This window comes from Artibeus jamaicensis, unplaced genomic scaffold (assembly GCF_021234435.1).
Source record: "Artibeus jamaicensis isolate MK-2021 breed Jamaican fruit bat unplaced genomic scaffold, CSHL_Jam_final contig_1715, whole genome shotgun sequence".
NCBI lineage: Eukaryota > Metazoa > Chordata > Mammalia > Chiroptera > Phyllostomidae > Artibeus > Artibeus jamaicensis.
In genome coordinates this window covers 317,089-342,686 of record NW_026521335.1, presented here as the reverse complement: position 1 = coordinate 342,686, position 25,598 = coordinate 317,089, and the positions used below count along the sequence as shown (strand labels likewise).

Genomic DNA, 25,598 nt, shown 5'->3' with positions numbered 1-25,598 from the left:
ATAAGTTTATTTATTTTTAAATATTCACTCAAGGATATGTTTATTGATTTTATTTTATTTTTAAAAAGATTTTATTTATAGAGGAGAAGGGAGGGAGGAAGAAGGGGAAAGAAACAGCAACGTGTGGTTGCCTCTCTCATGCCCTACACTGGGTACCTGGCCTGCACCCCAGACATGTGCCCTGACTGGGATCAAATTGGCAACCCTTTGGTTGGTAGGCCAGCACTCAGTCCACCACCAGCTGGAGAGCCACACTAGCCAGGGCTGTTTGTTGATTTTAGAGAGAGAGGAAGGGAGAGAAAGAAAGAAAGAGAGAGAGAGATGAATGTGAGAGAGAAACATTAATTTGTTGTCTCCCATACATGCCCAGACCAGGGATGGAACCTGCAACCTAGGTATATGCCCTGACCAGGAATCAAACTTGCAACCTTTTGGTGTATGGGACAATGCTCCAATTGTGGGGGAGCTCCATTCAGCAGAGCTCTTCTGGCTGCAGCAGATGAGACTAAACCTACCAAGACATGATCTGTTTGAGGAGAAAAGGCTGGCCAATTTCTCAGAGGAGAAGGGTCTCGAGCCTCTTTCTCAATGGGCTTTTACTGAGTTTAGTTTGCACAGATATACATAGCTGGCATGTAAAGCTCATCAATCAGTGTCAGACAGTAATGGTCAAAGAAAGGAGATAAGTTTAACAGATAACATTCGAAGGATCATGAGGGCCTTTTCTGAGTTAGGGTCTGCTAGACAGAGTGATGCCAAGTGACCATAAAACCTGGGGAAACAAACTTATTTTGTGCTTGGACCCTAAACATTTAGTATGCATAACTTGAGGACATTCTTAGCAGAGCAGGTTTCACAGGTTTTAATGCATTCTTTCTCAGGTCTGATTGCTCCTAGAAACTGCCATTTCTGCACAGGGCTGCACCCACCCTACTCAGGCTTTGTTTCAGGCCAGAGTCAAGCAGGGGAAGCAAGGCAGCCAAGAGATTAGGAAAGTTTTTATAGATAGAATGAGGACTCAGGCTATGACAAAGTTGAGGGGTGAGGGTCTTTTGTCCCTCCTCCATAATCCCCTAAGTCCTTCCCTGATGGCCTATTTGATGCCTGTCTTAGAGTGTTCCTTCCTGGAGGAATCTTACCCATCATTGACTATCCAGCCATCTTCCAGGGGGCAAGCAGGGTGAAGTAAAGGGGACAGAGGCTTCACCCCTGCCGGGAAGGTAAGTTTTGTCTCCTTAGTGGCTTATGGTCCCAAAGTCCCTTAGTTGTGGGGGGGACCCCTAGCTGTGGGGCCTTTTCTCCTGTTGGTGAGGTTATAGCTCCTGAAACCAGGAAGGACGGTTTTCAATATCTAACCAATTGAGCCACCTGGTTAGGCCAAGGTTACAAATTTCTTTCAAGGCAACTGTTTTTATATCTGTGCTGAGGAACACAATGATGGAATAATTTTTAAAGTGCTAAACCTCTAAATCATTTCTATTTGATATTGCAATATGAATTTTTAGGAGATTTACTCTTCTAATTTTTATGACTTTGGCTAATGTTAGAGCTAGTTTGCACTCTGTTGGCTCATAAAGAGGTGACTCAAATTGGAAAATCTCAATCTAGAATTCTAAATTTTTTGTATATTTTCACAGAATTTCATAGTCACATAGCAATAATCAAAGGTTTACTGTAACGATATTTACACTTCCCTTTTCACCACTTATTTATCCCTATAGAGAAAAGGATTCCAAATTTTTAAAAAAATGGGATTGGAAAAAATCTGGAGAATGTAGGTAGTTTAATCATTTCATAGTATTCATGGCGACAATCAAAACCTTTTCTTAAAAAAATCTGATAAGTCTCCCAGCCAAGATGGAGGCATAGGTAGATACACTGTACCTCCTTGCACAACCAAAAGAACAACAACAAATTTAAAAGCAAAAAACAACCAGAACTGACAGAAAAACCAAACCATATGGAAGTCTGACAACAAAGGAATTAAAGAAGAAACATTCATCCAGACCGATAGGAGAGGCAGAGAGGGGCAGCTGGGCAGAGGAGACTCATAGCAAGGCAGCATCTGGCAGACAGGGTGAGGCAACAGCTGGTAGAGTGGGTGGTCCCACATTTATGTATAGATAAACCAGGAGGAACAACTGGGGGAGTGGGACAGACTGTGCAACCCAGGGATCCAGCTTGGGGAAATAAAGCCTCAAACTTCTGACAGAAAAAACTTGTGGGGGTTAATGTGGCAGGAGAAACTCCCAGCCTCACAGGAGAGTTTGTTGGAGAGACAGACCCACAGGCTCCTAGAACATACACAAACCCACCCACCAGGAATCAGCACCAGAAGGGCCCAATTTGCTTGTGGGTAGTGGCAGGAGTGACTGAAAGACCACTGACAGCTGAACAAGCCACATTATTCCCTCTTGGACCCTTCCCCCATGTACAGTGCCACAATGCAGGTATGTGGTTGCCTCACCCTGCCAGATACCTAATGCTGTACTCCTTACTACACAACTGGCACACCCGGACCAAAAAAATGACCCAAATGAAAGAACAGATCAAAGCTCCAGAATAAATACAACTAAGTGATAAAGAGATAGCCAACCTATCAGATGCCAAATTCAAAACATTGGCAATCAGGGTGCTCACAGAATTGGTCAAGTATGATTGCAAAATAGAGGCAAAAATAAAGGCTATGCAAAGTGAAATAAAGAAAAATGTACAGGGAACCAATAATGATGGGAAGGAAACCGGGACTCAAATCAACGGTTTGGACCAGGAGGAAGAACTAAACATTCAACAAAAACAGAATGAAGAAACAAGAATTCAAAAATATGAGGAGAGGGCTAGGAACCTCCTGGACAACTTTAAACGTTCCAACATCTGAATCATAGGTGTACCAGAAGGAGAAGAGTAAGAGCAAAAAATCAAGAACTTACGTGAAAATATAATGAAGGAGAACTTCCCAAATCTGGCAAAGGAAATGGACTTCCAGGAAATCCAGGAAGCTCAGAGAGTCCCAAAGAAGTTGAACTCAAAGAAGTACACACCAAGTGTAGGGAACCACGTTGTGTGACATCGAAATGTAGCTCAGCACTCCTGAGGAAAACCAGTGGGGAGTGAGTTGCACTCAGGACCAGGCTTAGAGAGGTTTTCCCGTGGGCATCAGGCCTGCATTGTACATAGACTACTATGAGACTTGCCTTTGCTAAAACTCCCTCATCCTGAATTGAGGCACAAGGGCTTACTGTAATTTTCTAAAGTCTGAGTTAAACCTCTCAAGAATGGAGTGTGACCAGTTCAACCACTTTTCCCCTTGGTCTGCAACATCCTTCTCTTTGAAGTAATTAGCAATATTCTTTCCTTTGTTATCTGTAAAAGGTAATCCCCTGCAGTGAACCTGTGCATAGTAAATGAGGACTGCCCCCCATGTAATGTACCCAGAGAAGCAATAAAAGTCTGTTAAGTCCAGGACTGGGCTTCCTGGGCCTCTCACCTTCTCTCTCTCAGAGAGTGGCCATGCTGTCCCTTTTTCTCCATAGCACTTCGGTAGTCCGTGTGTATTTGTTCTCTAGCAGCCACAACATACACAGATCTTGATTGTGGCCAGGATCTGCCACAACCAAGGCACATCATAATTACATTATCCAAGATGAAAGATAAGGAGAATCTTAAAAGGGGAATCTTAAAAGCAGCAAGAGCAAAGGAGACAGTTACCTACAAAGTAGTTCCCATAAGACAATGAGCTGATTTCTTAAAAGAAATCTTGCAGGCAAGAAGGGCCTGAAAAGAAGTATTCAAAGTCATGAAAGGCAAGAACCTCTATCCAAGGTTACTCTATCCATCAAAGCTATCATTTAGAATGAAAGGGCAGAAAAAGTAATTCCCAGATAAGGTCAAGTTAAAGGAGTTCATCATCACCAAACCTTTATTATATGAAATGTTAAAGAAACTTATGTAAGAAAAAGAAGATAAAAAATTATGAACAGTAAAATGAAAACAAAGTCAAAACTATGAACAACTGAACCTAAAAAAAAAAACCCAACAAGATCAAAAACAAACTGAGCAAAAAACTAGAACAGGAACAGATCCACAGAAATGGAGATCACATGGAGGCATATTTTCAATCACCCTCTTATTCAGTCCACTCCTTGCTCCTTTGCTTTCATCCACCTCCTGATTACTTACCCTCACTCTCCTTTCTGCTATTTAAACCCTGCTTCATTACTTCAGCTTAAAACATGTCCTAGTCCATGAGCTTGGCTTTTCTCCTGATCACATTTCATTCTTTCATCCATTTAGCTCCATACACCCATCTATAGCCTGGTGATGTTCTTCTTCATCCAAGATCTTTACAAGCACCTTTCTCTCTCTTCACCAGCCCTGTGGGGAAGAGCGGGAGAATGGGGAAAAAGGTACAAGGAATAAGTAGCATAGATGGTAGGTAGAAAATAGACAGGGGGAGGTTAAGAACTGTATAGAAATGGAGAAGCCAAAGAACTAATATGTATGACCAAATGATTAAGTTTTATTAGTTATCCTGAGGTGTTTGTATCTCAACAGGGACCATACTATCGCATATCTATTTGTGGCATTCTGGGCATCAGTAGGTAGTGATATTTTAGGGAGCAGAACATACTGTGTACACATGACTTAAACAGGATTATAGTGCTTACCTTTGGAAAAAGATCTGAACTTTGATTAGAGGAACTGGCTTTGAAATTTATTGTCACAATTTCTAATCATGGGATCTTGGGTATACACTTGATTTAGTTATCTATTGCTAAGAAATCACCTAAAAACTGCATACTTTTTTAACTGAAGATTTTAGAATTTGGGAAGGGCATGGCAAATGGCTTATCTCTGCTCTACTTGGTGTTGGCATGCTTGACAAGGGCTGGAGAATCCATGATGTCTTCACTCGCCTGGCTGGGGTGTCCAGCAGGGGGACTGGTGCAACTGGGGGCGGTCTGGACTCTCGTCCTTCACAGTTGCTTGCCCTCAAGAGTGTGTTTCTCTACATGGTCTCTCTCTCTCCAGCAGGGTAGTTGAACTTCTCTATTTGAGAACCAGCTCTCGGGACAGCAAAAACAGAAAACACCAGGCCTTTAAGGGGCAGGCGTAGAACTGGTACAGTGTCATTTCTGTTACACTTTATTGGTGAACGCAAAACCTAATCCAAAGTCAAGGGGAGGGGAAGTAGACTCCAACAAGATTCCCTGCCTGGTAGGGTGTTAACCTGGAAGGTTTCCAGGATATTAGCCAATGGGCATGTAGAATTGTTGGTGTAATCTGAGTACTGAATATCTGTCCTGGCCTTAAGGGGAGCAGTAGTAACCTTATTGGATGATTTTCTGGGACAGGATTTCTCAGAGGTATGGGTAGGAATGATTTCTGGTGGTTCCAAATCATTCTGAATTTGAGAGAGAATGCACTGGCATTAGTTGCACTGGCTTAGTTTTATCTTGAGACTGAAAATTAACTAGTTTGGAAAAGAGAAAGGTAAAAAAATTAAGAGGAAGAATAGTATGTAATTACCCTTTGCTCCTACTCTGTCATCTGTTCCACAAGAAGGCATCAACCAAACTATTTCCTAATGGGAGTATGAATTTAAAGTGCCACCTGAGAGTTATTTGAGACCTAATCAATTGCTAAACATGTCTTGAGTGTACACTGTGTGCTCAACACTGCCAGATCCTGTGAGTGGCGCCAGAGAAAGCCACGTTGCTGGCGTGGTTTCTCTCCAGAAAATTCCAATGCCGTCGGGAGCACCAGAACCACATGACATATAGGAGATGTAGCAAGACAAAATGGAATAAATGCTGGATAAATAGAACATTTATTAGGTCCTAAGAAAATCATAGAAGGTAAAATCCTTTTGGCTAAGGTTGAAGGGAAATTCAACCTTAAGGGAATAAGGGAAAGAGCAGAATGATTATCCCCTATACAGAGCAAGAGGACATTGAGGATCAGTCAGAAAAATGTGTTTCAGTTACTAATGCTTCTAAATTGAGAAGCTTAAAGTGATTATGATCATTTTATTATCTATGGTTTCTGTGGAACAGGAGTTTGAGAAGGGCTCAGCTGGGTGGTTCTGACTCAGGATTTCTTAAGTGCTTACAATCAGACAGTGGCTGGAACTGGAAAAGTTGGGGGCTGGAGAAGCTGGGGGCTGGGTGGGTGCCTCTCACCTTCTTCATGTAGGCTCAAGGTTTCTCCACATGATCTCTCCTATAGGTTAATTTGGGCTTCCTCAGAGGGTGGGTACTTGGAGAAGGCTGTCGTCTCATGTTAGCTTCCCCAGGAAGCAGATTCTGAGATGGAAATAGCATTCAGAACATTTATTAGGGAATGATATTGGTCTCAATATCTGTGGAAGGAGAAGGGAGCAGGATTAAGCACTGGGACAAACTGAATGGCAGTGCAGGGGTGCTCTGGAGCTGGGACGAATGACCCTTCAGTTTGTCTAGGTCAGGGCAAAGTGCTGGCTGGGGCATTGAAGGAAGTATAACTTTGGGCAAGGCAAGTTTTCTTCAGGGCTCACAACTGAAGCTCATCTTCCAGTAGTAATTTCAGCACTGGGGGAATAGGCCCTTATTGCCGAAGGAAAACTGGGGAGGTGCATTGCAGCGTTCATCGTTCATCGCAGCCCTCAGAGATCTGTGGCTTTCTGCAGAGGCCCTCCTGTAACGACCTGGCCTTGAGGAAGGGAAATGAATACTCCGACCTCACTCTTCTGTGGAATCCTAATCGCCCACAGACCAAACTCCAGACGTTTTAAAGCACAGAGCAGGATGGAGGAGGGTAAAGAGTGGATCCGAAGGAGCGACAGAAGATGTTCAGCACAGATGATGAGTTTAGTTTTTTGAACATTGAAGACATGAGGAGTTAAGTAATATCATATCTTATTGTTGGATTAAAGGGCATATTTTGAATCACCCTCTTACTCAGTCTACTCCTTGCTCCTTTGCTTTCATCCACCTCCTGATTACTTACCCTCACTCGCCACTCTGCCATTTAAACCCTGTCTCATTACTTCAGCTTAAAACATGTTCTAGTCCATGAGCTTGGCTTTTCTCCTGATCACATTTCATTCTTTCATCCATTTAGCTCCATATACCCATCTACTAGCAGCCTGGTAATGTTCTTCTTCATCCAACTTCTTTACAAGCATCTTTCTTTCTCTTCACCAGCCCTATGGGAAATCTTTTCTCCCCCAGCATCTTATTTATCTTGGCTTCTTGAGTAAGACTGGAAAGAGGTAAGTTTCAAGGTATTGAAGTAATGCCAATAAAAGATGATAAGCGGGTGGGGACGATGGATATGGGGCAAAAAAATCCACTTTGTTTGGTGGATTCCTGTCTATGCTGACTATGGTGTACAGTTTTAAATTTAAATTCTATTTTTTCAATTACAGTTTACATTCAATGTTATATTGTATTAGTTTCAGCTGTATAGCATAGTGGTTAGATAATCACACTTTACAAAATGTTTCCCCAATGTTTCCAGTACCCACCTGACACCATACACAGTGGTTGCAATATTATTGACTATATTCCCTATGCTGTACTTTACACCCCAGGACTATTTTGTAACTGCCGATTTGTACTTCTTAATCCTTTCACCTTTTCCACCTAGTCTCCCAAACCCCTTTCCCTCAGTCAGCCATCACTCAGTCATCTGTGTCTGTGAGTTTGTTTCTGTTTTGTGTGTTCAGGTATCACTCACATGTGGATGACTCCTGAACCTGAACTCTTCCTGAATTCTCTTTGGGATTCCAATCCAGAGTACCAGTCTCTGCAGTAGCTGCTGGGATCTGAACATAGGACTTCTTCCCAAACTGGTACTAAAATGTGCTTTCTGGTTTCTTTTTAACCCTTTTTCCCCCTTCCCTTAGTTTTTAACTCTTCCTTGAACTGTTCCTCAGTCCATTTTGGTTCAGTTTTCATATCATCCTGGCTTCCTTTAGCCTGATTAAAATAAGCAAATAAACAAACTTAACTAAATCTAAGTCCCCCCCCCCCCCAGATGTCATTTTATATGAAAAGCTCTCCCTCTCTGCCTGTTTTCATCTTTCCAAATTTCCCTTTCGGGGAATTCAAAGGAAACACTTAGCAAGGAAAAGACAATCGTCATTTTGTTTTTCTTTAAAGTAGTTAACATGCCAAATACCAAATATTTCCATTTTAAATGTAACCCTAGTTGAAAGTTGCGTCTCTGTGTGGGAGAAGGCGGTGGGATGGTAGAGTGATGAAGCTCTGTTGGGAAACCTCAGTTCTTGAACCTGATACCTTAAAATAACAAACTTAACTCTGAGAGAGGTTGGACTAATTCACCCCTTTCTTCCCTAAACCATACTCAATTTCTTTGGGTATTTATCTTGAGAATTGTGTGGGGGAATGAAAAGGATAGAATTTAAGTAAGAACTAAGAAAAATTAGACTCTCGGGACAAGTTTCAAGAAATTCTTATCCTGATCTTTTCTATCCCGCAAGGACGGACTTTCAAAAGCACATTTTTACCTGCCGATTTCCATGGAAATCAAACCAAAAGGAAATCAAACAAAAGAAGGATGGCAGTACCGTTTCCTTGTGAATTAAATGTCTGGTTTTCATTCGGCCAGCATTGTCTTTCCTACAAGGCCTTAGTGTTTATTACAGCAACAACTATCTTAGTAACAATTCCTGCAGGGCAGTTTAATTTAAAGGTGTCTAACTTACATCCTTCACCCAGCTGCTTTCAAAACTGGTCAGTCCTTCATGGCGGAAGTTAAAATACCATCTTTATCCTGGCTCTGGTTCTGCATCAAAGTCTGACCCTGGCAGGGCAGTGCCACGAAGTCTCGCTTTTCATGTGATGTGCATGTTGCCGTGCACCTTGCCTGCAGAGCCAGGAGCTGTGCTTTAAAACCGCCAGGAGTCGGTTGCCGTGTCTTGAATTGCCAAGTCTCGCAACTTGGGCACGTAAGAAGGATGTTTTCTTTCTCTCTTTAACACTAAAAACGTAAAGAAAGAAAAAAAAAAAACCCTGAACAAACCCTACAGGTATCAAAACCGCCCGAGAACCTAGGGAAAGCGCGCCAACCACACAAAGAAAAGTAGGGGGGCTACTGGGATTCAAAATAATTTCACCGGGACGAACACTGTTCTGGACCTATCGGAGTTAACTGCGCGCTTGGTCGTAGCTAATAGACACAGCATTTCTGGTTCGGGCCCGCCCTCAAGGCTGATAGACATTTGTGCAGCCCAATAGAATATTGCGATGTTAAAGAAGTAGCCAATATATTTGGGAGGTGGGTGGAGTGTAGAACAGGGGGTTGGCAGTGCCGTGTCATGGAGGCTCAGTCTCTCAGCAGCCATTGAAGGGGAAGGAACTGCGGGTGTGTATGTGTGTGTGTGTGCATGTGAGTGCGTGCGGAGTGTGTGGACAAGAAGGTGTTGGCAGCTGAGTCCCAACTCCTTGGACTCCATTTGCTGTTCTTTTCTTTCTTTCTCACACCTATCTGGTGGTGGTGGTGGGCGTTTATATTTGCGTTTCTTTTCATTCATTTCCGAATCTTTTACAATTTGAGGGCTGGGGGTAGTGGAAAAGGCAGGACAGGATAACCGAGCAGAGTAGTAGCAGAAGAGCAGGAGGACATGGAGATGAAGAAGAGGATTAACCTGGAGTTAAGAAACAGAGCCCCGGAGGAGGTGAGATGACTCAGCCCCCTCCCCTTTGCCGTCAGCCCAGTATTCGGAGGATCGTGTTTCGGGGGGCCTCGGTGGGTGTGTGGGGAAGGGTAATGAATTAACCCCCACTTGAGATTGGGGGGGAATATTTAATTTGAAGTTTTAAATCATTAAGATCTTTTACTTAAGATGGCGAAGGGTTTAAGTTTCTGGGGGGGGGGTTTTGTTTGTGCATGGGGGCTAATTCCCTTTCTCCTTTCTTCCAGTCGGGCGTCCTGGCCTTGTGGGGGCGGGAAGCAGGGTGTTGGGGCCGCTCGGCTCCCGGAGTTCCTCCTCCTATAGGCGGGCGGCGTGGGCGCGACCCCCCCAGTCCCATTCGACCCTGCCGCAGCCATCGTTGCCTGAGAAGTTAGTCCAACTTTTCTTCAGTGCTGCCAACTCTTTTTTCTTGGAGTGGGGGGTGCCTCTGGCCTCAAGGCCCCTGGGCGTCCGAGGTCGTAGCGCCGGGCCCGGGCTGGGGTCGCTTGCGCAGCCGGGGACTACCCGCTGCCCGCGGCGCCCACTCGCCCGAGGAAGCGGCGCGCGCCCACCGCGGCAGGCGGAATCTGGGTCAGCGGCTGGCCCTCCGGCCGCGGGTAGGTTTTGGGGATTCGTCGTTGTAATCGGAGGCGGAGAGGGGACTAGAGGAGTAATCCCCCGGCGGTGTAACGATATTCGTCGTGTCTTGTTGTGGTGGCCGCAACTCTGAATTTGATCCCCGGAGGCAGTTTCAGGAAACTCAACAAATGGGTCGTAGGGGGTTTGTGCTTTAAAGATGGGTTCGGCGAAACTAAATGATGTGCGCTCGCTGCTGTCGCCTTAGTTAAAGAGACGGGGTTGGGAGGGGCCACGAGGCAGCTTTGCGGTCAACTTTTGGGGGGGGTCAGACGTGAGACGTTTCCGCCTCCTTTCCGATGGTGCTTCCTCGGCTTCACCCAGCTCTTCTAGTCCCTGGCGGAGGCACCAGGGTAACGCGAGATAGGGGGCGACCCCTTTTTTGCGTAGAGTCCCCGCCCCTAGTGGGGTTTCCCGTCTGGCGGAGCTGTAGGTCGCCAGAGCCCGCCGCGACCAGCGAGGAACCTCACACTTCTGATCGCAGAGGAAAGCGTCTCGAGTCTTGCCAACTACAGCCTCTGAGATAAATCCAAGAATTGGGATATAAGGGATATTTTTTCAGCAGAGGTGGAGGCGATGCCTGTGTATACCAGCATAAAGGATGAGTCGGGTCTCTGGGGGCAGCGTGCGGAGTGGGAACCCAAGATCTTACGTACTTTAAAAAAAAAAGTTTGTTTCCCTGAAATTGGCAGGTGGCAGGGGGTAGGAAACAACCACTATTAGAGAGAACTGGAAGTTTTCTAGAACTTGCTCTTTAGGGGATTCAGAAAAAAAAATCAAATTTACAAAGCACTCAGATGCACATCTTAAGAATGTTTTTTCTGTCTCGGGATGAAAAAGTGGATTTACCGCCCCCCCCTTTCTTTTACTTACTCTATCGTAGTAATTTCCTTTCCAGTTTTGGCAAGTGCCGGATGTTGCCTTTTTGCAGTGTCTCCATCCTCCTCTATGGTGTAATAACGGTCTCTTGTATTTGCATAGTATTTTACAGTTTACAAAGGACTTTTCCTCTTTGCTATTTACTTTACTCCTTCAGACAAACTGGTAAGGTGGGTTAATGGTGGAGTCTCAGGACCGTGCAGTTATTTAGTCGAGTGGGAGAACTGGTTTTCTGACATTAAATCTAGTGGCCCTCTCCTCTGCTCAGCTAGACTAGGAGTCAGAACACTTAGAGTGGAGGCTTAGCTCTACCACGTGCTGTGTGACACCGGGCAAGTCGTTCTCACCCTCTGGTTTGTGGCCTCCTCATCTCTAAACAGATCATGATGCCTTTTCTGCCCACTGACATAATTACATAGAAGTCATTTTCAAATAGAGAAGGTGGCATTCATTGTTGCTAATTTTTTAGCTCTCAAAATACTTCAAACATACTGGCAATAGACAGTCATGGCAGCTTGCTTCCCCCCTATGATTAAGTCCATTTAGGTCCACATGAGAAAACTTTGTTCTACAAATCTGACCTAATAGAGGATCCAGCCACCACCCACCCCATCCCAAGAAGGGGGAGAAGGTCCCCAAAATGCTACCAAAATGGCAGGGAGAAATAACATTTTGTCAAGGATGTATTGTACTGGATGATATTGTTTGGCCTTGATATTAGAAACAAACAACATCCGAAAGCTGGGCTGTCTCAGAAGGAGCTTTCTAACATTTCTTTGTGGAGGTTAACAAGGTACTTTTGAGTTATCGTGGCATTTATTGACCAAAGATAAGGGGGTTTAAATGGGAAAACTGAATAAAACAGCTTCCTTTCTTTACTGTTTTAGAGCAGCTCACTTGCATCCTTTCCCAGGATTCTCGGTGTTCCCTCACTACATAAATATATGGCCTGATGTTGAGAATTCTCATCAGAGTCAGAAACAAGTTTCACATGGGACCTTTATGACAGTTTTTTAAATGTATTAGTGATTTGAAGCAGGCATTAAATTTCGTAGTCCAAGCTTAAATTTAAAAGGTTAGTTGGTGAATTTAATATTCACATTTCCAGAGTGTCAGGACCCCAGGTCTTTTGCTAAAAAGACCCTAAACTAAAGAATCATTCTCATTCTCTCTTACAGGTGACACAGTTAGTCCTTGATAATTGCCATTGTGTCAATGGGGAAATTGAAGGCCTGAATGATACTTTTAAAAAACTAGAGTTTCTGAGTATGGTTAATGTGGAGCTAAGTTCACTGGCCAGGCTTCCCAACTTAAGTAAACTTCGAAAGGTAAGTTGACATTTGGCTTAAGAGCATCATGATTTGACTGCAAACAGCTATTTCTAGTTTTTGGCCAAATGGGATGACCATTGTGCCTTTTAATTAGAGAGTTCTGAGTTTCTAGAGGTAAGCAAAAGGACTATGTAGGATTTTGGAATCAGCTCTAATATTGTTTTGAGAAATTTAAATTTAATAATTAAATCATTTTATAGCATGAGTTTTAACCTAACATCTACCAAATGTTTTTCTCTGAAACAAAAAAATCTAACTATTAAACAACTGGAACCAAACTACATTAGGAGTCATTATACAGACAGTCCCCAGCTTACAGTGGTTTGACTGTCAACTTTTTGACTTTATGATGGTATGAAAGAAATATGCATTCAGTAGAAACTGCACTACAAAGTTTGAATTTTGATCTGGGCCAGTAATTGGCGATACAGTACTATCAGTGGCAATGAGCCGTAGTTCCCAGTGCTGACCGAGATCATGGGGGTAAACAGCTGCTGTTCTACAGTGTATTTATTACTCATGTTAGGTGATTTTACCCAGTGGTAGGCTAATGCAAGTGTTCTGAGTATGTGATAGGCTAGACTAGGCAGTGACGTTTGCTAGGTTAGGTGTATTAAGTGCATTTTTGTCTTGAGATATTTTCACCTTACAGTGGTGGGTTTATCTGGATGTAACTCCATTGTAAGTCGATCATCCATCAGTTCTAATATACTGTTTGGTAGTTGAAGGTGGAACTTGGAAATTAATCACTCGTGACAGTCTTGAAGCCAGAGACAATGACAAATTTTTTTGCCTTCAAATTGATATATTTTAAAGATCTTTGATTTTTGTTCTCACCATTCCTTGTTTTTCTCCCCTGTTGAATATAGTTGGAACTTAGTAACAATAGAATTTCTGGAGGCTTGGAAGTCCTGGCAGAGAAATGTCCTAATCTTACCTACCTCAATCTGAGCGGAAACAAAATCAAAGATATCAGTGCACTAGAAGCTCTGGTAAGTGGAAAGGCTTATCTGGGCTTGCTTATTTTGGTTGTATTTTCTGGGATTTGCATATATATACATATTTTTCAAAAGATTTTATTAATTTATTTTGGAGAGAGGGGGAAGGGAGGAAGAAAGAGAGGGAAACATTAATCGATTGCCTCTGGCATACCCCCAGCTGGGGACCTGGCCCACAACCAGCCATGCGCCCTGAACTGGAATCGAACCATCAGCCTTTTGGTTCACAGGCCGATGCTCAACCCACTGTGCCACACCAGTCAGAACTGTGTGTGTGTGTGTGTGTGTGTGTGTGTGTGTTTTGGCAGTAAAAAAAAATACCGCTCAGTTATTGTCACATATTTTTGTTCATCTAAACATATTCTTGTAAGATACAAGAATATAAATAGGGAGATTATAAGGCATATGAGGGATACCGAACTGGAAGGGAAAAAGTAAAAGGAGATAGGAAGGTACACCTTTTGATTTAATCAGTTTCTCTCAAACGAGACACTGATATTGGAAGACTATTTGAAACACTGAAAAATTTCAGATGGTTTCTAAGTACTAAAAAGGTACATTTTATATTCGTAGTACTTTGAATAACAATTTTCACTGATACTATTTGTCAGAATAAAAGTGGAAATTCATACATACCAGAAATTTTTATCTCTGCTTATTGTGAAAATTATTGATAAATATTTGCCTATATATTTAGACAAATATAATATCAGAGGAAAGGTTATCCTATGTATTTCACTGTTTTGAAACTTCTGAATTTCTTGTATTGTGATCTAGACCAGTGATTTTCAACTGTTTTCATATCATGACACATATATATATACATATATATATATATATATAAACTAGTTACTAAAATTCTGCTGCATACCAAAAGAGATACTTTTTGATGATCTGACAAAATAATAAGTATAATTTTGATTGATTTGCCAAAAAATACTAGTAATTACCTGTTGTTTTGCTCCAAGTGACTTTTTAGAAAAATCAGGTGCTTACACTTGCATATAAGGATTTCTGGTGCGAAGAATTAACCAATCAGATGCAAGCTTATTACGCAACATAACTAATAAGATGCAAGTTTATTATATGACCTATATATTTATAGTTCAAGACAAGGCACTCATACAGGATGGCTATTGTGTTGGCTGTTGTCATTTTTTTAGTTGACAGTTATAGGGGAAAAGAGGTCAGTGTCCCTGATAGTAGTCAGGTGTTGCATGTTTTAAAAATTCTTGCAGCACAGTGTTTGAAAATCACTGATCCAGGTAGCTAAGGCTTTCTTTTCCTTTGGAGTAAAACATTCAGATAAATTTTTTAAATGGCAAGAAATTTATTTTATTATCAACCTCAGGAGGTGAATACCTGGTCTGAAAACTTCTATTATTTTCTTAAATTCTATTCCATTTCCTTCCTTCTTGGTGACTTTTGTTTTAAAATCCTTACCCTTACATGCTCTGACTGGGGATCGAACCCACAACCTTTTGGTGCATGGGAGAACACTCTAATCAACTGAGCCAGCCGGCCAGGGGCTTCTTGATGATTTTTTGAGTTATTTCATTAATTGCTCATTTGTGTCCTGCTATGAGGAAAGGAAAAGGACATGGATGAAGTACAGCTCTGAAAATTGTTGCTTGATTTTTTGAAAAGCTTGTGAAGAGGTTGAAACTGTTGACAGTGAGTCTGACTGTGGATTTAAAGTAAACATGTTCTTGTTATTTCTTATTTATGCATGGATTCTGTCAACAAAGTATACTGGGTGCCTACTATAAGTAAGGCACCGAGCCAGGTGCCAGCGACACAGCAGTGAACTGCAGCAAAGTCCCTGCTTCTGCAGAGTTTGTGTGTCATGCCAGGGCCTCATTAAGAGAATTGGCTGTGCTTGATGTAATAACCTTTCATCATAAAATTCTAAAGATCCAAAAACCATTCTCTTGATCTCAAGTATATATTTTCTGGTTTATGAATTGAAAAGAAATAACATGATATTTTCAATCTTGAATATGTTTTAACTTTTTACTTTGCCAGCAAAATCTTAAAAATTTGAAAAGTCTTGACTTGTTTAACTGTGAGATCACCACCCTGGAAGATTATAGAGAGAATGTTTTTGAAATGCTGCAGCATATCACCTACTTAGATGGATTTGATCAGGAGGATAACGAAGCACCAGACTCGGGAGCAGAGGATGATGAAGGTAACCATTTGTAATATTCATAAATGTGTTGCAATTAGAACCTCACTCTAGTCATGCAAGTTACATTGGACATTTAGGTGGAGAAAAGGAAAGCTGTTAGTAAGACAAGAAACATTTAAAAACCCAGAGCCCTAGTCCTGTATTTCTTCTTTTAGATTTCTGATAGCTTTCAGGGAGTTTAATGATTGTAATATCAGGCTCTGTGAAATTTTATATCTGTATAAATCACCCAGTAAAAGTGGCAATGTATGTTTATTTATTAAGTTTTTTGCAACTTTTAAAACAGTATTTTTTTAAAAGTCCTATTCATCACAGTTTTATCTGTAATAGCCACAAAAAGTACAAACAACCCATTCCATCAATTGATAAATGGAAAAACAAAATGTGATATATCTATACAGTGAAATAATATGCAGCCATAAAAATGAATGAAGTACTGATACCTGAGTGAACCTTGAAAACATTTTACTAAGTTAAAGAAACCAGACACATTCATGTTGAAATGTCCAGAATAGGCAAATTCATAGAGACACAAAGTGGATTAGTGGTTGCCAGGGCAGTGGGGGAGGAGAATGGTGAGTGATTGCTAACGGATTTGGGGTTTCTTTGGGGGTGATGGAAGTGTTCTAGAATTAGGTGATGAATGTATATTTTTGGATAAATGGGTGAGTAATAGATAAGATGACAAAATAGCTGTTATTAGTAATGGCATGTTTTGTTACTATTATTTGAAAAGGATTTGATAGATAAACAATGTAATAAAATGATAGAATGATAGACAAGCAGGTTTTGAAGTGTCCACAAAGTACATGTAATGTTTTGAAGAAAATCTTTACATTGAAAAATTTTTAGCACTTAGAGACCATATTTCTCAAGTAGTAAATATGGATGTTATAAAAGGGACATTTTTAAAAATAAAATCACCCTGAGATACTTTTCATCTTTGGCTTAAGAGTTTGAAGTGATTGGGGCAACGGTTTAAAAGATCATTATTATTATCAAGAAGCATTTGCCCAGTCATTTGTTCATCTCTGAAAATCCTTTTAAAGATGGAGATGAAGATGATGAAGAGGAAGATGAAGCTGGTCCAACTGAGGGATATGGGGAAGAGGAGGAAGAAGAAGAGGAGGAAGAGGATGAAGATGAAGCAGGCTCAGAACTGGGAGAGGGAGAAGAGGAAGTGGGTCTCTCATACTTAATGAGAGAAGAAATTCAGGTGAACAGACCCTTCTTTCATGCAGTGAAAATCAATTATTTAAGAATAGGGCTAAGTGCTATACAAAGTAAGGTGTGTAAAAATCTGAATTTATTTATAACTTGTGGGCTGCATGTGTCTGTCTGCCTGTCATTTTTTCCCCAGTTCAGACTATCTTCGCATAATCACAAACACCTGTTGATTGTACCGCCCAGGTGTCTCTGGCGATACCATCTCTGGCGAAATCCATTCTGCTATCAGAGGCATGGTGGAAACATTTTACAAATGTTTCTGACCCTCAGCTTCTGCATTGAGAAAACCTAGATTATACCTACCTCATAGGATTGTTTTAAGGACTTAACAAAATTAATATGTATGAAGTATCTAGTTGCCAGCATATTCATAGATACTCAGGAAGACTTTTCTTTCCCCTAATTATTTCTTGCTTATGTCTTTGTTGTAGCTTTCTAAATGCCCTCTCTGAATATAGCTTCACCACTAAGGTGTATCCTTCGTGGTGTTTGGCCGTGTAGTGTCCATTCGAATGTGATCCTATCACTGGCCTGCTTGAAACCCTTTCACGTTTTGCCCTGTTGCTACCAAGATACGCAGGGCCCTTCATTATCTAGCCCCTGCTTCCTTCTCTGGCTGTATCTCCCTCAATACCAAATTAAATTGTCACGTGAAGCTATTTCTTGCCTTTCTGTCTGTATATAATGTGAGTATTCTATTAGTAGAGAGAGAAAACAATACATTGTTTACCTGAAATGACTTTGTACCCATGCCCTCTGATGAACTTTCTTTTTTTACGAGGCAAACATAAATATAGTGAAGCATATTAAGTGCACTGATTTTACGTACAAGTCCTTGAAATTTTATATGTGTCTATACTTGTATAACTTACATACAAATCATGCCTCCTGAACTCTTTAAAAACTCAGCTCTGGAGTTGCCTTATTATTGAAGCTTTTTATAATTTTTCATAGATAATCACTCTTTTCGCTGTTACCTTTGAACCTTGATAGGCTTCCAATACCCGTAGACACTTTTGTAAAAACTTGTTTATTTGGCCACTTTCTGCTAGGTGGTGAGAACCTTAAGGGGAGGGAGGGCCATTCATCTATGTGTCTCAGCACCCAGTGTGTCGACTGGGACGTAGTGGGCTCACAGGAATCATCAGTTGACTTGAACAAATGATCTTTCAACTTTTGGGAGTTTAAATATTTTCTCCTAATGTTAAATTATCAAGTTTTGTTTGCATAATTTATAATTTAAAGTAAATTGTGACTTTAAAAATAGTAGCTTACTCAGATTAGAAATTGTTAGTATTCTCATTTGTTTTCCTAATGACTTTTACACTGGTTAGGTAGATGATATCACTGATTAATGATCATTTTTCTCTGATACCATTTTATATATAAAACTAGTGTGGGAAAAGATAGAACTCAAACTTGTTTGGAGCCTTAGTGAGTTAGGAGCTATATAGTCTTGAAGAATAGAACTTCTAAGTCCTATTCATAGAGAAGGGTAGCCTATTCAATTTATATTAGCATACAACTTGAGTATTTTTCCAAGTTTTAATTAGTAAAATAATGAACCAATTGTTTTTGTCTTCAGTTCTTTATTTTCTCTGCCAACAATTCTTTTTAAGTCTATATAGTATTAAGTAATTTAAAAATGACCTTCAACTAATTGCAGATGTTTATGGAATATTGGGAAATATAACTAAAAATGACATGGTCAAGCCCTGGCTGTTGTAGCTCAGTGTATTGAGCGTAGGCCTGCAAACCAGATAATCGTGGTTCGATTCCCAGTCAGGGCACATACCTGGGTTGCAGGCCAGCTCCCAATAGGGGACCCAGGAGAGGCAACAACCATTCATTGATGTTTCTCTCCCTCTCTCCTTCCCTTCCCCTCTAGAGATAAAGAAATAAAATCTTTAAAAAAATAAAAAAAAAATTAAAATGACACGATCAAGTATAGAGCAAAAATCTTTAACATTATACATACAACATTAAGTCAATGTAGTGTGTTGGTAGGAGAGACCAGAAGTTTTCAATTATGATGAGATAATTTGGATGTTTAAAATGAAGTTTTGTTTTTAGAAACTGAGAGCCTTGGGAAGCGTCAGAGACTATTAAATTTAAAAAGAAATAGAAATGGCATTTGATTAGCTACTCTTTGTTTGAGTCTTATTTTTATTTCACCTGCTCTTCAGAGGTAAGGAATTAATATGCATAAAGAAGGACTTCACATAGGTGTAGTATATTGCATCAAAAATGGGGAAGGTGGCTTTAGGAGTACAAATGAGGAAGCATTTTACTTTCCATTAATTAGGAAGCGATCAGGGTCTTTACATAGCAAGTTTCTGGTAGTCTAATAGACGATATTGAAAAAAAAGGGCTTAAAAACATGAATCAATTAATTTAATCATATTGTATTTAAAACAAAATCTACAGAAGTAATTAGCTTTTGAGACTTGGGCTTTTCTAAATCATCAAGGAATTAATGTGATTAGTATTTCAAGTTTTTGTTGTTCTTTTTTTAGGCCATCTCTCTCTCACTTTTTTTAAATTGTTGTTCAAGTACAGTTGTCCCCATTTTCCCCCCACACCAGCCATCCCTCCTCCCTCCCTCAATCCTTCCCTTCTTGGGCTTTGTCCGTGTGTCCTTTATACATGTTCCTGACAACCCTTCCTTTTTTGAGAAATGATATTTAAGTATACTCATTTATCATTCCTTGCAGATTTAAGGTGTTTAAAATGTTTCTTCTCTGTCTTTCTCCTGCCCTCCTTTCCACTCTCTTCTCTACCCGCTTCTCTTCCTTTCTTTGATTTTTTGTCTTTAGTTTAAGGCTAGGAATTCTCCTGGTTTTTATTGAGGTTCCTTTTCCTACTCTTGGCTAACCCGTATGCCTTCTGTTCCTTATAGCTTGGTGGCTCTGGTATGGAATGCTTTATAGTTTTTCTGTTAGCTAAATGCTGGAGAATTAGGTTCCGTTTAGTATTTCTAGACACAAATGGGGCTGTGGATACTGTGAAAAGCTTGGGTTGTCCAAGTTTCCCCTAACTATTTTCCAGTTAAAGTCTTTTTAAGGAGCAATAAACTTTTATGGGATTGGAGGGGAGACCCTAGATTGGTTCCATTTTTTTCAACATATAGTAGAATTCAGCCATTTGGAACATAGCTAAGAATAAGGCAGTAAGTATAAAAGGTCTCTGAGTAACCAAAGTAAAAGTAACAAAAGACGTTTTCTTTGTAGGACAGTATTCAGCTGTTATTCCAGACCTATTTTCTCTTTATATTCAATCCTCTGATAAGTTTGTTGATCTATTTTCTGAATTCATAGCAGAGTAAAATTGAAATAGTAGCCGACTGCAAAAGACAAGGCCTAAAAACTAGGAAAAGAAGCCCTGACTGGTGTAGCTCAGTGGGTTGAGCGCGGGCCTGTGAACCAGAGGATCACGGTTTGATTCCCAGTCAGGGCACATGCCTGGGTTGCAGGCCAGCTCCCAGAAGGGGATGCATTAGAGGCAACCATACATCGATATTTCTCTCTCCCCTTCCCTTCCCCTCTAAAGATAAATAAGTAAAATAAAAAAAAAAACTAGGAGTTGTACCAGGGTAATCTTTAAAAATGGAAAAACCATCCCACATGCTCTGAGGGAATTGGCATATACTAATTAGTATAATGTTCATAATCAAAATGTGGTAATTCAAGAGGGTTTGCAGGGTTTGCGAGGGTTAGGAGAAAATGGTAGAAGGAGATTTGGATCCCAATTGGCTAAAGTACAAAAAATGGTGTTGATGTTTCAAGGCTATGTTTAAATCTTATCTATAGAACAATTCATTCCACAAGAGTTATAGGTCAAGTTTATTGTGATCTTAATCGACATTTGCTGTCTTGATATGTAGATTTTTAGATGCAGAAGCAACTTACAGATTTTTTTAGACAAATACTTTCTTTTATTGATTGGAAAATTGAGGTCCAGAGAAATTGACTTATTCAACACAACTGTATTGGGGCCAGGATTCAGGTAATTCCTACCATAATGTATAAAATCAAAGACACTGTCTTTGAAAGACAGAAGATTCCCTCCCATTATAGTAGCCACTGGGCACATTTGGACATTTAAATGAATTAAAATTCAATAAAATTGTAAATTCAGCTTATTTGCACTGGTCACATTTCAAATGCTCAGTAGTCACGTGCGGCTAGTGGTTACTGGATTGAACAGCACGGAGAGTGGACACTTCCATTGTTGGAGTGTTTTGAACATGCTGGTCTAAAACAACTTGTTTTCATAAAGAAACTAGATTTAGTTGGGTTTTTAAAAAGATTGTGTATATAAGTTACACAGAGGTTATCAGAACACGTAATAACCATAGTTTTTTTTTGCTGTTGTTGGAATGTATTATTATCAAACTAAAAATCTGTGTCGTGGCTCATTTATTCTCAAACCAAATATTTGAATTTCAAGGATGAAGAAGATGATGATGACTATGTTGAAGAAGGGGAAGAAGAAGAAGAGGAAGAAGAGGAAGAAGGTGAGTTATATTAGCCATAAAAATAGTCTAAAATTGCCCTGGCCAGGTGGCTCAGTTGGTTGGAGTGTAGTCCCATACACCAAAAGGTCGTGGGTTCAATTCCTGGTCAGGGCACATACCTAGGTTGCTGGTTCCATCTCTGGTTGGGGTGTTTACAGGAAGCAACTGATCAATGTTTCTCTCTCACACTGATGTTTCTCTCTTTCTCTCTCCCTTCCTGTCTCTAATATCAATGAACATATCCTTAGATGAGGATTAAAAAATACACATTTTAAAATTAAAGTTACAGCTATTCATGGACTTTAAAGAATGAGTCTATAATTCAAAATTACTATTGATCTCTTTGATTTTGGCAACATATCAAAGAGTAGCCTTGAAAGGTATAAAACCTTTTTAAAAGTAATTTTCTCGGAGTATTCATTAAATCCAGTTAAAAAACAGCTTATAACATTTATTGGAGATAATGGATATTTGAGCTCAATTTATTATTTGTTTATGGTCTTACAATTTGGACAATGTGAAGCCTTCTCTAGAAGGGAAGAACAGTTGAACTCAATAATACGCTTTTTAGATTTGCTGTCTGGTAGTCTTTACCTAGGCCTTTCAAAATAAATTAAAAAATTCATTAATAATTCCATTAATATCAAGCCCTTAGGTTCATGATCTGTACTTCATGATTTGGCCACAAGGGTGCATAGCAAGTTGTTATTATTTATGAATTTCTAATGTATTAAGTCTGTTCAATACACTGAAATTGAAAAGAAATTCAGAGAGGAAACTTAACCTCTAATTTTCTTATGCCATTAACTTTTCACTAAGATAGATTTAAAACTTTGTAACTTGACAAATATTTGTTTGCTAAAATTAAGCACTTTATGCTTTTCGTTTCATTCTTCTTTTAGAAGAAGAAGGTCTTCGAGGGGAAAAGCGGAAACGAGATGCTGAAGATGATGGAGAGGAGGAAGATGACTAGATCATTCTAAGACCAGATTTCCTAAATTCCTGGGTGTGCAATAGAGTGATCATATCTTCCTTGTTGCTTCATGTATAATAGCTATCCCTGCAGAAGATAATGTGTAACTTTTTATAGGAAAAGTGTGGTTTTACTATTTTTGCCTTATCATTCCAAATAAGACTTACTAGTCTGTTAATGATCATATTGTATGTAGAGAAGAATTTTCATCGACACCATTGTGAAATTCCTTAGCAGTTTATTTAGAATCTTAATTTTTCTAATACAAGCTCACTGTATTAGTCATTTTTAACCCATAATTAAAACATGATGGCTTTTACACAGGCATAGATGCCGCATTTCATTAATAAGGTTTTAAAGTTATTTATGAATTAACTGAAATCACAGTCAGCTGGAATATGATATAAAAATAGTCTTTTGAATAAGTTCGTTATCTTTTTAGGGGTGACCCAGAGATCTTTAGTTTGAAGGCAATGACTTTTTTTTTGTCTAAGGGCTTTTGGGTACTCATTTGTCACGTGAGTAACTTGGGAAGAGGAGCAGAATAGTAAAGGTTCTATCCAACAATATAGTTACGGCTTTTGGGGAGGCTTCTGGAACCTTTTAAGCCAGGTGACTAATATGATTTTATTTCTGAAGGAAAAATTGCTATAGTAAGTTCAGAGACATGCAGGTAGTGAGCCCTTTGTTCTTCAGGCTGAACAAGGATCATGATATGTTAATGGTTGTTTATTTTGTTTGTTTTTAAGTGTGCATTTTTCATTTTCCTTTTGGCAATTCTTTTATGATCACCTTCCTTTCTTGTTTCACTCTTCTCCCTCTTCTCAAAAGAAAAAAAAAAGGTTGGGAAACATGAATATCCAGGAAAACCTTTGGTCTTATACCTCAACTACCTTTTCAGACCTGTCTCAGTTTTAAACAAGCTAAGTGGAACTGACTATTTCAAAGATATGAATATTATTGTCAATGCAGTTTTATGCAACAGACTGCTTACTGGAAATTTTCTTGGTTGACAAGGTGTATAGACTGTGTAGTAGGGTAAAGAAAGAAAAGAAGCGGAGGGGCTTTTGGAAGCAGCAACAGTGTTCCTCAAAAGTCACAATAACTGCCTGTTGATAATTAATGAGACATTCAAGCCAAAATTTTAAGTTAGCTTCCCAAAGGACTTAGCTACCACTCTGCAAGTATTTCTAATTTTTCTGAATAAAAATTATTTTATTTTTAATTATTCTTTCTATAGTTTTAAAGCATTACCAGATATGGCATTTGATTGGAATATATTAGGCAGTGGGAAAAATATTGGCAACTTTATGTGAAAATTAAGATTTGTTTTCAAATGGATGTCCATTAAAAGTAGAAAAATATTTGGGAAAAGTGCAAGTGTGTGTTTTCTTACATGGCTACTAATTCTAATAGCAGTAGACAGGTACATCTCTCTTTTTGTTGTGGAGGCTCCATGTTCAAGGCTATTGCTTTTTTAATCTTGGCTCTCTAAATTTTCTCCCCCTTTGTGTTGAATATTTGTAAGTTTTTTTAAGTTAGGTCAGCAAATTAATTGAAGTTACACTTTCATATTCGGACACATTTAAATTAGTATAGTACTGCTTTTTTTTTTAGTTAAAAAATGTATGACAGTTTTAAAGTAAAAATTAGTTTTAAAGTAAAAATTTATCCACAAATTAGTTATTTGTGGATAAATTTAAAAAGTTGCACAACTGATTGAAATAAAACTTGGGGTAAGTTTAGTGGGGGGATTCGAATATCCAAGTAGCTATTATTTTACTCTTTTAACAATTGAAATGCTCTGTTTTAGTCCTGAAGATTTCTCATTACACAGTACGCCAGATTACAAAATACTTATTTTTAAAATTAAATCTATATATTCACTTTCTTATCAATCATCTTATTGTGCAATCAAAATTAGATTTCTTTGATTTGAAAACAGCATTTACGAGCCTCCAAATAACTTTTGCAGACCTATTTAGCTTTGTGGGTGATATTTTCATGCAAATAAGTAAGGGTGGGTTTTATATTTTGTAGAAGTTTGGGGTCCTATTTTAATGCTCTTTGTATGGCAGTATGTATATAGTGTGTTAAATTCCTCAAAACTCTCCTTAAAAATCTTTGAAGTTAATACTTTTGTGCAACTGTGTTTTAAATAAAGCCATGACAGTGTTAAACAAAAAATGTGTACTGATTCTTTTTTTTGTTTGTTTGTTTCTGACCCGTTTTTCTCTTGCTGCCGTAAGTTAAAGTTTTTGAAACTGAATTGCTTCAAATTGGAGATTCATTATTAATGATTAATTTCAGTGTATGACATTCAGTTTTGGACACAACCATTGGGGGCATTGAAGATTTTTAAGAATTTTTTGTTTATTTATTTTTAGAGAGGGGAAGGGAGGGAGAAAGAGGGAGAGAGACATCAATGTGTGGTTTCCTCTTCTGTGGCCCACTACTGGAAACCTGGCTGGCAACCCAGGCATGTGCCCCGAGTGCTAATCGAACTAGCGACACTTTGGTTTGCCGCTGGTGCTCAATCCACTGACCTACACCAGATAGGGCAAAGATCTTTTTTTTAAAAAAAACTGAGAAACAGCCCTGGCTGGTGTAGCTCAGTGGATTGAGCACGGGCCTATGGACTAAAGGATTGCAGTTTGATTCCCAGTCACGGCACATGCCTGAGTTGCAGGCCAGTCCCCAGCAGGGGATGCACAACAGGCAGCCATGCATTGATGTTTCTCCCTCCTTCCCTTCCCCTCAAAAGATAGATAAATAAAATCTTTTAATAAACCCCAAAACTGAGAAACAGCTTGAAAGTTAATTCTGGGTTGTGATATGAGACATTACAATTTAAGAGTTTAATTCATGATCTGCCTTATTTTTTTTTTCAAGAAGTAGAGGAAATTCTCCATTTCCTTAATTTTCTTCTTGGAGTTACAAACAGCCATTACTTTTGGTATTTTGGTTTGAAGTAATAACTTTATTACCTACAGTTGAAGTAACTATTATCTGTAGCTAACTAAAGTGATGATAAACTTATTATACATCAGTAGTTTTCTAAAATGAGTCCAAACTCTTTATTCAGAACTGTTATGTAATCTCAATACAAACATAAATAATTCTTCAATGTTTACCTTGAGTAAATCAAACCTGAACCAAACAATGTTT

At 39.5% G+C, this 25,598-nt stretch overlaps 1 protein-coding gene across 6 annotated transcripts in view; it reads left to right on the top strand.

Moving 5' to 3' along the window:
• The window catches only part of ANP32E (acidic nuclear phosphoprotein 32 family member E), a 42,929-nt gene extending 18,319 nt beyond the window's left edge, over positions 1-24,610 (top strand). The window contains exons 1-7 of one of the 6 annotated variants that reach the window (XM_037168054.2): positions 9,299-9,682; positions 12,373-12,522; positions 13,395-13,517; positions 15,549-15,714; positions 16,764-16,930; positions 21,391-21,457; positions 22,360-24,610. In XM_037168054.2, the coding sequence (XP_037023949.1) occupies positions 9,629-9,682; positions 12,373-12,522; positions 13,395-13,517; positions 15,549-15,714; positions 16,764-16,930; positions 21,391-21,457; positions 22,360-22,430 (798 nt within the window). In that variant the 5' untranslated portion in view covers positions 9,299-9,628 and the 3' untranslated portion in view covers positions 22,431-24,610. Of the gene's footprint in view, positions 1-9,294; positions 9,683-10,202; positions 10,297-10,777; positions 10,926-12,372; positions 12,523-13,394; positions 13,518-15,548; positions 15,715-16,763; positions 16,931-21,390; positions 21,458-22,359 lie in introns of those variants that run through there. The other 5 variants (XM_037168089.2, XM_037168071.2, XM_037168064.2 and 2 more) reach the window with 5 other exon arrangements.
• Positions 24,611-25,598: the final 988 nt, after the last annotated feature.